The sequence below is a fragment of the Poecilia reticulata genome, linkage group LG21 (genome assembly GCF_000633615.1).
Source record: "Poecilia reticulata strain Guanapo linkage group LG21, Guppy_female_1.0+MT, whole genome shotgun sequence".
In the NCBI taxonomy this organism is placed as follows: Eukaryota; Metazoa; Chordata; class Actinopteri; order Cyprinodontiformes; family Poeciliidae; genus Poecilia; species Poecilia reticulata.
This window is the reverse complement of record NC_024351.1, coordinates 24903264-24915658: the sequence shown is the minus strand read 5'-3', so window position 1 is coordinate 24915658 and position 12395 is coordinate 24903264. Positions and strand designations below refer to the sequence as shown.

General features: G+C 39.2%; 1 protein-coding gene across 9 annotated transcripts in view; it reads left to right on the top strand.

The window, feature by feature from the left end:
* epha7 (eph receptor A7) overlaps window positions 1–12395 on the top strand; it is a 210597-nt gene that overhangs the window by 17628 nt on the left and 180574 nt on the right. For 8 of the 9 annotated variants that reach the window (XM_008398595.2, XM_008398594.2, XM_017302238.1 and 5 more), the window contains exon 4: window positions 9826–9981. The exons of the other annotated variant lie outside the window; for it this stretch is intronic. In XM_008398595.2, the coding sequence (XP_008396817.1) occupies window positions 9826–9981 (156 nt within the window). The remainder of the gene's footprint in view (window positions 1–9825; window positions 9982–12395) is intronic. 9 annotated transcript variants of the gene reach the window in all.

Below are 12395 nucleotides of genomic sequence, written 5' to 3'. Positions count from 1 at the left end.
AGGTGAGAAGAATTGAGCTGCCAGACCTTCACTAACCCCGTTTACTCTCACTCACCTAGCGATGTGTCAGGTAGTCCCAAGCTGGAATACATTTTGGGCTCAAGGGTAAAGTGACTACTTAAAACAAGATGCTTCTCTTAGAGAAGCGGAGATGCAAACTCTTACATTCCATTTTCTTGGCACATGTTTGCATTTCTACAAACATGACTGCTCAACACTATATTGTACCTTATATTTATGTAGACAAACTTCTAAATATCCTCTTCACTTGACACAATTTTATCTCCTGTCATAGTTGGAGATCCCATGAGATTTGGGTGTTGGGAGGCTCAGCCCCCCCAAATCTTGAAAAAGTGTAGAATCCCCCTCTCCCCTATCCTTCCCAAATAAATAATAAAATAAACTTTTGTATGTAAACAATATTAATATGAAAAGTATAAGAAACAAAGAATGAAGTAAATCTGCCATTCATCTAAGAAAAAAATAATGGTGAACTTTTAGGTCGTCCCCACCACAGTTAGAACAGCAACAATAGGACCGCAGGCTGAGTTAGAGCTCTGAGCTGAGGAGCTCTGTGGCTCTACAATGCAAACAAAAATAAAAAACTTCCTGTAATGAAATACTTACAGCAAAAAACATGTAACATTTTATTTTCTTTCACTGCTAAGAAACACATTGACAATGAAAATCAGACTGCAGTTTGTTATTCCATTACTTTAGCTGAATCATGATCAGCAAACGTAGCTATTGCTTTGAGAGACTTGATGTTTCTTTTTGTCGAAGGTAGCAAATATTTCAATTATATTTAGCTCTCTAACTCTTACATTAATGAGAAGAGTCTGAAATGAGAGGGAGGGGCTGAGCATTTTGAGTGGCTGACAGCTCAGTGTGTGGGAGCCGAGAGCAGAGGAGAGAGAAAGCAGAGCAGCTCACAATAAATTGAAAAAATAAAGTATGCCTTCATTTATTAACCTCTTCAATGTACAGCTTTTTAAAGCATGACATAAAATCAGAATTTTTTTTTTTGTAGAAAAAGCTGGTGGTTTGAACCTAAATTTAAGCTATGATACTTCCCAAATATTCATTAGTTCTACCTATTGTAGGTTTTCAATCATCCAGGACATGGAAAAACCAAAAAAGTTTTTAAAATAAAGCAACATAACAAATTTGAATAATGCATAACTTGTACTGAGGGACAGAACAATAAAACCAATGAAACAAACCTTGTTTTTATTTAGAGCCTTACATTTTTGTAAAGATGCAACAGAGATATTATTATTATTGGTGTACATTAAAAACCTTTTATATAAGAGATATGGGCCTAATAATGGGCATTATTTTAACATTATTGTAATAATTATAGTAATGTGACCATTAATATAGTAATGTTTAATTAACATTAAACATTACTATATTAATTAACATTAATATATTAATGTTTAATATTAATATTAAACATTAATATTAATGTTTAATATTAATATATTAATATTATTACTAATTTTACATATTAGTAATATGTACTATTACTAATAGTACATATTACTAATAGTACATATTAGTAATATGTACTATTAGTAAGTACATATTACTAATATGTACTTAATAATATGTACTAAGTACATATTAGCCATGCAATTTCAACCCACAATAATTACCAATTAYTCAGTACACTCCATACAGTGCTGATAAGGTTCTAACTACACATTTTATGTTAAATTTCACTWTACGTTTGCCAACTCCACTAAATTGCTCTTAGAAATCTCCCTGTTTACTGTCCCCCCACCCCGACAATGAAATGGAATTTCCTTCCTTGTCTCCAGCTTAGCTAAGCTAGGCTGCAACAAATACTTTGGACATGTAGAAAAATTCTAAAGCATTAAAGTCACAATTCTAAGCTTCTGTTCAATTGCTGAAATAACAAATGAATTTAATATATTTGACCATATTTGTGTATGTTCTTCACATGGGGCAGCCATTTCACTAATGTGCTAAATGAATGCACATTATCTAATGTTAATATACACGTCACATGGTGTTGTAGTCCAGGAGACCAGGTCATAAATGAAAGAAATATAATTTTGTTTAAAATCAAATTACTGATTTTGTGGTGCTACTTTATAAATATATTTTTTTACCTTATTAAACCCCTTTACAAAATCTACATGCAGAAGAATAAAAGATGTGAAAAAACAACAAGCAGACATATTGAACACAAACTTGAAAGGTGAGATGTTATCAGAATGTAATGATAAAATAAGGGATGATTTCTTRCATTAAGGGACATGCTGGGACTCTGATCCTTGGCCTCGCACTAAGATGGGAGCTTGTTGGTAAGGTGTCCTTTATGTTTGGCACATTGAACACCTTTGGTACACGTTGATTTTGTTTCTCATTTTCCACAACAAGCCAAACTTTTTTATCATTTGTGAAACATGTTTTTTGCTGTTACTTTTATTTTGGGGTCACTTGTTTCGGTTGTGGCACTTTGCTATATATTCAGGCATTGGGGCATTGGGGGAGCTCTAGGACTTTTTGTACAAATAATTAAAACTCAGTGAGTCACATAATTCCTCAGTCATTTTCTTGCCATATTTTTTAAAGCAGACTTTTTTTTTTTTTTTTTACAATTACATAATTTAACAGCTGAAACCTGTCACCTTCTGAAAATAAAGTATCAGTGACAAAATAATCTACAGTAAATTTAACTACTTAGCACTGAGGCCAAATTACTTTGGCAGAAAAATGTATTCAATAATAAAATAAGGTATGGAGAAAAATGGCATGCGGAAAGCAGAACCATTACAAACCACATGGTTCTGCAYGAGCACTCAGATGTGAATATTAAGATCAGTCCTACAAAGGAAATATAACTACAGAGATTGTGAAGCCGCAGGTGACAGGATGCATATTAAACCAAAGCTGTGTTTAGAGTTGATGCTTATAACGACCTCAGAGGCCAGCCTTCGTTATCATTTTACAGAAAGCTAGTGTTTTTTGAAAAAAAGAAAATAAAGCGTTTCCTTTATCGTGCTTGACCGCTCCACCTGGCATTCATCAGCGGCGGGGCCAGTGTGTTGGTCCTGTCAGCTGCTCTCCTCCCTCTGCCTCTTTTATCACTCTAATGGGGTGCTATCCCCCATCCTGCTCTGCCCGGGTCTCCACAGCCGTAGCTGGATCCCTTCTGCACACATTCCTTCCACATATGCCTGAGCGGATTTAACAAATAATCAGGCCAGACAGGAGGGCGGCCAGAGAAGAAAGGGGGGAGGCCCCGGCCCTGACGGCACTCATCATGTGTAGACCAGGGAGAAAGAAGAGCCCACACTAGTCATTCTCACTTTGGTTCCAGCAGTCTCCAAACAACAAACGGAATCTCCCACAGTCTCACACTTGAATTCACTTTTAGCCCTGTCCACAGCAATATTGAGACCGATGAGAGGAAATTCAATATCCCAGTTTCCGTGCTTTGACCAGTTCCTTTCATTTGTGCTCAACACCAATAAACAATTTAACCTTGATTGGAGTTGTGCCTTGAAAGCAAATAAGGGAGGTTAGTTTTCAGGTCCTCCAAGAGATGGCTTTTAGTCCACGTTTTTTTAATTTTTATCCTGGAACTGGTATATCTGAGATTTCCTTCCTCAGTGGTTATTTCTTTTGTATTTTAAATTACACTTAATTATTTGGAGCTCTGAATATGAACTTTTTTCTTTTTATGACCCATCAACAAGCTTACAAATGAGCTTGTTGCAATAGGAATGTGGGGTTCCTATGCAAATATATATAAATCTGTGCAAACACACTGACATTGAGTCATTATGCTAAGAGCTAAGTAATCAGTACTGTGTCCTCATCCTTGGTACTTCTACTGTGGATTGGATTTGGCCATCTTGTTTGTAAGTGGCCATGATACAAATTTCTCCACTAAGTCAGAGATTTTTGAGTATGTCTTGTTCTCCGCTACAGGTTTGTTTGCAGTAATAAGCAAGACCTGCAGTGAAGAAGGGGATGAGTTCAATGTGTTCTTGATTTACACATTGGACTCATTCCCTTCTTCACTGGATGACTTGTGAAGAAGGGGACTTTGGCAGTGTCATGACGCTCAGTCCATATTGATGAAGACCTAACTGACCCCAGGATGCTGAGGGTCAGAGTTAGAAGTTGATGTCAAGGTGACAGTGCTTACAGCAGCTTAACGTCCAAATCCCATCAGTCCACAGCTTTGTAAGGAACTTGTGTTTTCATGTATCCATCTATACATTCACATCATATAAAACCCATCATTTGAATGGTAACACGTATCTAAAAACTATTGTCTAGTTTTTACTAGTGTTTAATTCTTGTTGCTGGAGACATATTCCTCCTGAATGGTTGGATTTAGAACACAACTTCTCAGCAAAAGCAAGACAAGAAAATAAACCTAAGTGCCATTGTGTCACTTCCAGAGAAGGCCACTAATTATTTTTGTAACACTTGATTTGAAGGGGTGTGCATAAGACTGACATGACACTGTCATCAACATGACATAACATCTGTCATGAACATAAAGAAGTCTTTATGAATGTTTATGATAGTTGTCATGAAGTGTCATTCGGTAAATAATGACACTTTTAATGCAAAGTTGCTCTAAAAGTTGCATTAAAAGTCCATTAAAAATACCAACTTTGCATGATTTTGTAAACTATGATAATTTATAGTTTATCATAGGGTTATGCACACCCCTTCAAATAAAGTGTTACCATTATTTTCAGTCTGAACGAGGAGGAGCAAGTTGGACTTGGTAAATAAGGAGTTGATTCTGCACTTTCTCCTCCTTTGCTGTCCTTCACCCAGAGAGTTATGACACTGCCAAACTGAGAAAAATTGGATGCAATTCATGAATTTTAAGATGCTCAGTTCGGAGGACAAAGGAAACAAATCCGGTCTTCGGAAAATACTGAAATCCCCTCTTCCCGATTTTGTGCATATGTATCAGTGCAAGATAAAAAAACATGGTCCTGCTCTCCAGACTCTGATAGAGACACTGTAGCCACAGGAGTGTTTGATTATCTGTGTCCCACTAGTCTGAGGACCTGTCCTTTCCCAGGGTCTTTGTCCTCTCTCTTTGTAAAATTGCCCACTGGGGTGTCTGCCTAACATGAATGAATGAATGAATGAATGAAAATGCTCGACCAGTGGAAGGGAAATTACAGATTGCTTTCTCTTTAGCCTGCTGAGGAACTGGCTCAAATGTAGCAGGCTCTACTAAACCTCAGCCTGCTTCTCAAGGGACTGACTTGTTTGTCTGTGTTGTAAATAAGCCCGTTGTTGGATTGAGTGCTGAGCTTTTTATAACTGACCTCTTGTCAACAAGTGCAAGCCTGCTGACACCTTTTATCTTCTCAAGAAGAAGACCAGACTGGCTTAAAAGCCAGTTTCCAAACAAATCATTCTGAAATACTTCGTCCTTATACATGTAATTACATGATGGACTGTAAGTCCTCCTGTCATAGTCATTGCAAGTATTAGAGTCAGGCCTTTTGTGCAGCGTTTTAACATGTTTGTGTCATTGTTTGCTCGTAAGGTGTCAGTCATTTTGTCAGATGGGAAGGCTACCGGGTGAACAGAGCCAAAGTAATTGCTTTGCAGTTATTTCTCGTCAAATAGAAAGTGTTGCTGCAGGGACAGTCAACAAAGAAAGCTCTCAGTCTCTATCAACTGGCTTTGACTGAGAGCGTTCCTGCAGCGTGGAGAGGCAGGGAAAGGAGAACTCCTCGAAAGACTGGAATGCTGGGCTGGGACGGCTATGTTTGTACGTGTCACTCAATGCACTGCCAGTTGTGGTGAGAGCTGCAGAAACACTTAGTTGCCCGTGTCATACAGCCGTTCGATTTCTGAGACCTCATTTGATGCCTTGTTGGCTCTGTAAACATTTCCGGCTGCTAAACTCAGCTGGGTGCACTGATAAACACATATACTGTCAGTGGAAAGAAGCAGAAACAGCAAATGTGAGTAATTAAAAACCAGATTTCCCAGCATATATGTTTTGAGTCATAAATATTTATTTGTGATGTAACTGGAAACATGGCAAAAGCGAAGGCAAAGGAGGACAGATTTGCCAAACGGTTTGAGTTTGAACTCGTCAGACTAAGCAGATGTCTCTAGGCATGAACACCATCAGAAAAGTCAACAGTAACCAGGTTTTTATTAAGAAATGTGGTACAACGTTCCTACTGGTGAGAGGAACACAATGCGAGGCTGACTCTTTCAGGTAGGATTAGTAAAAGATGTCCAAGCAGGACTGGAGTTGTGGAATAAAGTTGACCCCATTGTAAGGAAAAACAGATTTTCATATTTTCTTTTTCTAATCCTAAAAAAATATTTAGTTTATGGTGCTCACAGGAATTGAAAATAACTACTTTTTTAAAACTTGCAGAGAAGTCACTTTCCAAGTCCATCACCTTGTTTACTGAGGTGCACCAACTGGCTGATACTCACAGCTAATCAGTGATTTGCTGTCTGAAAATCTGCCACTGTCCCCTTAGGTAGCAACCAAAATTGGAATCGGCAGGCCAGATTWTTAAACGATTTGTGATCAGCATAAGAAGTGCAATCGATGCACTGTTACTTATTGTGTAATGTTGTACATTCAATCACAGCAAAATGGGGAAAAAAAATTGGCATAAGCAAGGTGCAGCTAAGAAATGAGCTAATGTGTATTATATGGTCACTAATGTAACCATATTATGCAGAAATGATAGATTTTTTAACATACTTTTTGGCCCATATTAATTGGCTTTTACCTTGTGCCTCTGAGTAAAACTAAAACATCTATATAAAATAAAGTTCTGTCTTTAAATCACTGGAAGCATTTAAAGAAAACGCCCACCTGAAGAGGCTACATCATTTTTAAAGAATGGAGGACAAGCATACTACAAGTGGTAGCTTGTAGCTCATAGTTATACCTAGKTATAGGCTTAGTGCACTTAACTCTTCTCCGAAAGCCTCCCACTCGCTCTACTGTGGGCTGCAGATCCTCCTGTCTGCTGTCACTGTGGGAGTTAGCTCCAGTCCCAGCTGGGTTCTCCCCCTCGGCAGGCTGGCCACCCAGCAGATGAGCTCTTAAAAACCCAAAGGCAAACAGGCTCACCGCCTTATCAGAATGGTAAAATGGCTGGCATTCAGGCTGAAAGCTGTAGGATCCAGCCAATTTTAACCAGCTGCAGAAATCCCTCCAGTGTCATTATGTGCCACTGTTTACACTGCATATTAGACACTACAACTACACGCGGCTTACGTTGCTGTTTACTAAATATTATCTCTCGTCAGAACTTTAAAAATGGTATAAAAATAAATAAATATGATGAGTAAGCACTGGAGAGCTTTGTGAAGAGGTTTTGTGAAGTCAGCATTCAGGCTTTTCAACCTCCTCCTGGATCTGTTTTCAATTACCGGCTCACAAAGGTAAAGAAAGATTAAAGATAAAAATCATGTCATTACTTCTTTTTTTTTTAAAGGCCTTGTTTCACAAGGCTGCAGCAGAGCAATAAATAGAGAATGACAGCGCATTCATGTCGCCCAAGACAGGATCCCCTCAGCTTCAGCTTCAGCTTCAGCTTTGGCGTCTTTTTCGTCCCTGAAAGTGGTAAAGCGGAAAACTCCGTCCTTCTTCTGCCAGAGCTGTCAGGAGGGCTGGTGGCTGAAGGAAAAGAAAATAAGCTGAACAAAAGAGGAAATCTGAAATCTAGGGGGAGTAAGAAGGATAATCATAGCCCTTTTACCCCAGTAGCTCATGAAAAATACATTTTAGTGTAATTTCATAGTTTGTATACAGATCTATTCACTGAAGTATAGACTTCTTGAAGATTGTTTTGGAATCAGAACGATTTACTTACTTTTTCTTTTTTGAGCTAACTTTTGCTGTCAGCTGGAACATTGAAATCATGTGGCCTAAGTTGCAGTTCTTTTTACTATTCCTCACACACCAGTTGGCATTGGCTGCTCTGACTTTCTCAAGAAACTGTATTGTATTAAGACTGTCATTATTTACAGAATAATATTTAATGACAAAGGTCATAAATATTCATGAAGACTTCTTCATGTTCATGACAGGTCTTATGTTATGTATGACAGTGGCATGTCAGCCTCATGCACACCCCTTTAAATCAATTGTTATCACAGAAACTATTTAAAACACTCAACTAACCCTCAAATCAGCATGATGGTTGTCATTCCAGGCCTAATCTCTTTCTACTATGTGATAAAAGGTGAAAGACTCCTGCTGTTGCTTCTTAAAAAGCCAAAGATTGACCATTAATTGTTCTTTATGCAAATCTGTGCTTGTATAATATCTATTATATCTCACTGATAGCTCCTGTTCTAAACAAGTCGGAGCCCTCTGCTGACCTGAGCGTTTATGAGAACAGAAATCCTTCAGTTTTATTCCCTCCCAGCTCCTCTTTATCCCTGGACTTGTGCATCAGTGTGAGATCTGGGATGGCTGACTTTATGGCTCAGCCTGCCTTAGAGAACTGACTAGATCATCAACACTTGACAGCAGAGGTTTGTTCTGTCTTGTCTGCTTCACGATGGGAACCCTGGTGTTTTGCTGGGACTTTGTTTGCACAGGACTAATATCACCTCAAGACATTTAGTGATTTATAAGAACTGCTGAGATCATTATTGAATGGGATCCTGTTTGAAGCTGGCTCGGCTGGATTATTACAGATAAAAGTACTGGCAACATTCCAGGCATTTGTTGAATTTTAAATTAGAAATGATTTTTGTTTCAATATTGGTTTTGGACTTTTGAGTAAGTAGTCTTGACTTCCATTTTAGAGAAGTAACGCTGGTCACAAACCTCAGGACTGTTGATCTGAACATACAAACTTCTATTGTAACTCTAAACTGATTATGTTTTATTAAAAAACTGTTGACACAAATTGTTGATTTTTCTATAAGAATTATGTGAACAACATTGGATATAATTATAACTTTGCTGTTGCGAGTGTCCTTTTATATTTGGTGCACAGACAGGTGATGTCACACTGTGTGAATGAGAAAACAGACATTTACTAATAATTTATAGAGGAGACAAAATGATTAAACGTTATTTTAAACTGTGTTAAGTATCTTAAATTAGCAATTAGCACGGTTTGCTTGTATTTCCTAGGGAATGTAGATGCTAACCTTGACTGAGATCTGAGAACCATTTTCTCAGAACCATTTTCAAATCCAGCATGATCCATGACTGGAGCAGATTTTCAAACTTTTAAAAGACTAAATAGAACAAGTTTGTGGTACACTTTCTAGCCTTCTTGCTATTTGCTACAAAACTTGCTCTCTTGCTCAGATGTCATAGAAAATATATACATACACATTTGTCACGTATTTGTCCTCTTTTAACTTAGTTCAGAACACCTCACTGCTGCTGAATATTGATCATTTTGAGTCTTCTTCACTCATACATAGCTGACCTGTTGCATTAGTTGAGAGGAAAAGGGTTGTATTTTTAGTAATGCTCAGTAATGAAACTGAAAAAAAAAAACGATTTTTTTTTTCCAAATGAGCTCAGGTCCCTGGTTAGACTTCATCTAAAATATTTTCAAGCAAATTCAAGCTATGTAAAGTGAGAGTTATCTGGATTAGATGTTTCTAAAAGTAGAATCTCATAGCTTCCAGCTCCCTGTGTGTGAACTTGCATTTCTTCACCTGTGTGATGAATAAACACTCTAAGGTTTTGCTACTAATCTACAAATGAAACCAAACAGAAGTTGCTTAAGTCATACAGTTCCTACTGAAAAGCAAAGCAGCCTGTGTAATGTCCTGTTCGTTGTCTGTCCCCAGCGTGTGGTCGTGGTTTCTACAAGTCTTCCTCTCAGGACCTCCAGTGCTCTCGCTGTCCGGCGCACAGCTTCAATGACCGCGAGGGCTCGTGGCGCTGCGACTGTGAAGACGGCTACTACCGAGCGCTCTCTGACCCGCCATCTGTGGCCTGCACAAGTGAGTCTCCCAGGCTGTTGCTAAGGTTAAAAAAAGAACGCTTTAAGAAGCCACATGTTGGGGGATGTGGGAGGCTGGGGGACCAACATAGTCCAGAGCCCTGATCCAGACCTGTTGAGTCAGTGTGTTGTGGTCTCATGAAAGCTCCAGATGTGTTCTCTAGCAGCTCCTCTGCATCCCAGCATGTCATCATAATTATGTTTGCAGGCTTGGGTGTCTGTTTTCTGTCTTAGCTCGTTGTTAATGATGAGAAGAGCAATTTGCCATTTCCCGTCTGAAAGACTGCAATTACAGTCAGCTGCGGCGGCCCACGCAGCAGCCGTCCTTTGTCCTGGCTGGGGGAGCGGGTTTGTGACAGCCAGTGATGGCTTATTTACACAGGATGGGGGATTCAGGTTGAATTGGTGGAGTTCATTTGCTTCCAGCTCACATTCTCAAACATATTTATTTCAAAGTGATTTTTTTTTAGCTACTTCGCCGTCAGCTACTGTGCACTGGGGAGTGGCGCTCACCAGCAGGACGTGTTAGCACTCTGCTTTATCTCTGTGGGTAAACAGGACCCCTAAATGAAATCTTTGCGCCTTTGTCTGTGTGCCTTCTCTCTGCTGATAAAGTATCACAGGACCCATGGATTGGCCTGCAGGCGCCTTGAGACTTCACATACTTCTCTGGCATTCATTATGTTTATTTTGCACATGCATCTGTTGATTCCAAACAGCTGAAACAGCTGTGCATGTGCTGTCAGTACACATGCCTGGTCTGCTCTGCTGAGCAGCGCTGCTTTTTCCCAGTTCACACAAACTAGGGCAAGTCAGAATTTTTAATGTGACAGAGAGAGGCTGCAGAAAAGAAATCTGACGCAAAGAGTAGCAGTGTGGAGCGTTGCACTGGCTTGTCTGTTCAGTGAATCAGAGAATCGGAGGAGAGGATTCAGTGGATTGGAGTTTGGGGTTGCTTCTCGATCTTGGTTGCAAAAACTCACTGAGCAACATGTCTGTCTGTCTCTGCCTGCCCAAAAACCTGTTTCAGTCAAATTGTTACATCCAGGTGTGTTTCACTATGGAGGGGCTTCAGCTATGTTGGATTCTTTAACCCTGCTCACTCTCGTCTGTGTTGTGTAAGATAAAATATACCAACAGAAAGGGATACATTTATATGATGGCTAATTGCTTACAGGAGAAAAAGGATAATTGGAATAAATTAAGGTGATTTTTTTTCCTTAGAGCAGCAATTCCCACAAACATTACGTTTAAAATCTCCAAGCTCTGTCTTGGCGCTTTAGCTCGCCGTTTCCTGCTGGTGCACCTTAGGAATTTGGACTCAGAGCATTTGGGTGTGTCTCAGACGGCTCCCCCAGAGAGGCAGGCATTTCCTTTTTGTCCAAATGTTCAGCAAGGCTAGCGCTCAAACTTGAGCTGAATTCCTGACTGACAGTTAGAGAACTGGGAAATGGAATGTTAGGATACACTGTTATTCAGCTCAAAGCAGATCTGATTGTGTGCTGTGGTCAATTAGAAATTCTTAAAATGTACTGACATGCACAATACAACCATGGTTTTAATGGCAGGGCTTAATTAGACTACAAGACTGAAACACAGAAGCAACTTGGACAATGATGGGTCATTAGGTCAAGTTGACCCATAGCATTACTGCTATGATGTGTCAAGGTAGTAAAACATTTATTTTTGATCAATTTGATTGGAGAATTTAATTCAATTTCAAAAATACTTTATTCCAAACAGAAATTTTGAAATTCTGTTTGGAAGTTGAATTTGTCATAACTTAAGTAATTCAGCCATTAATGCTGATTCTCTCGACAGCAGGGATTTCCAGTAGAAGTCAGTCTTATAGAAAATCTGAAGAAGTACGACTTCATGACATGCAAACAGATCAATATTTAGGGACATGTCCTGAGTGACACCATGAGTTTTGGCAATATCTGCTAATTCACATCCTTTGCTTTTGCTGCTCCTCTTTAAGTCTCTGTCTGGCCACATGGATAGAGACGAGCAGAGAGACGTTGTCGTTGGTTTTAACTAAGGATGAACCAATCCACTTTTTTCACTTTTGATACCTATACAGATACAGGTATATGAAACTTAGAATCTGCTGACAGAGAAAAAGAGCTGACTTGATTTAAGTTTGTTTTTAAAACAAAAATACGCCAATAGCCTCACAACTTTAACTTGTTGAGTCAGCATAATTAGGATTATAACAGTCAATTTAGCCCTCCTTGGGCTGCCACCTTATCGTGGTGGAGGAGTTTGAGTGTCCCAATGATCCTAGGAGCTATGCTGTCTGGGGCTTTATGCCCCTGGTAGGGTCACCCAAGGCAGACAGGTCCTAGGTGAGGAACCAGACAAAGCGCAACCCGAAGACCCCTTATGATGGAGACGAACTTTGGATCTGGCATT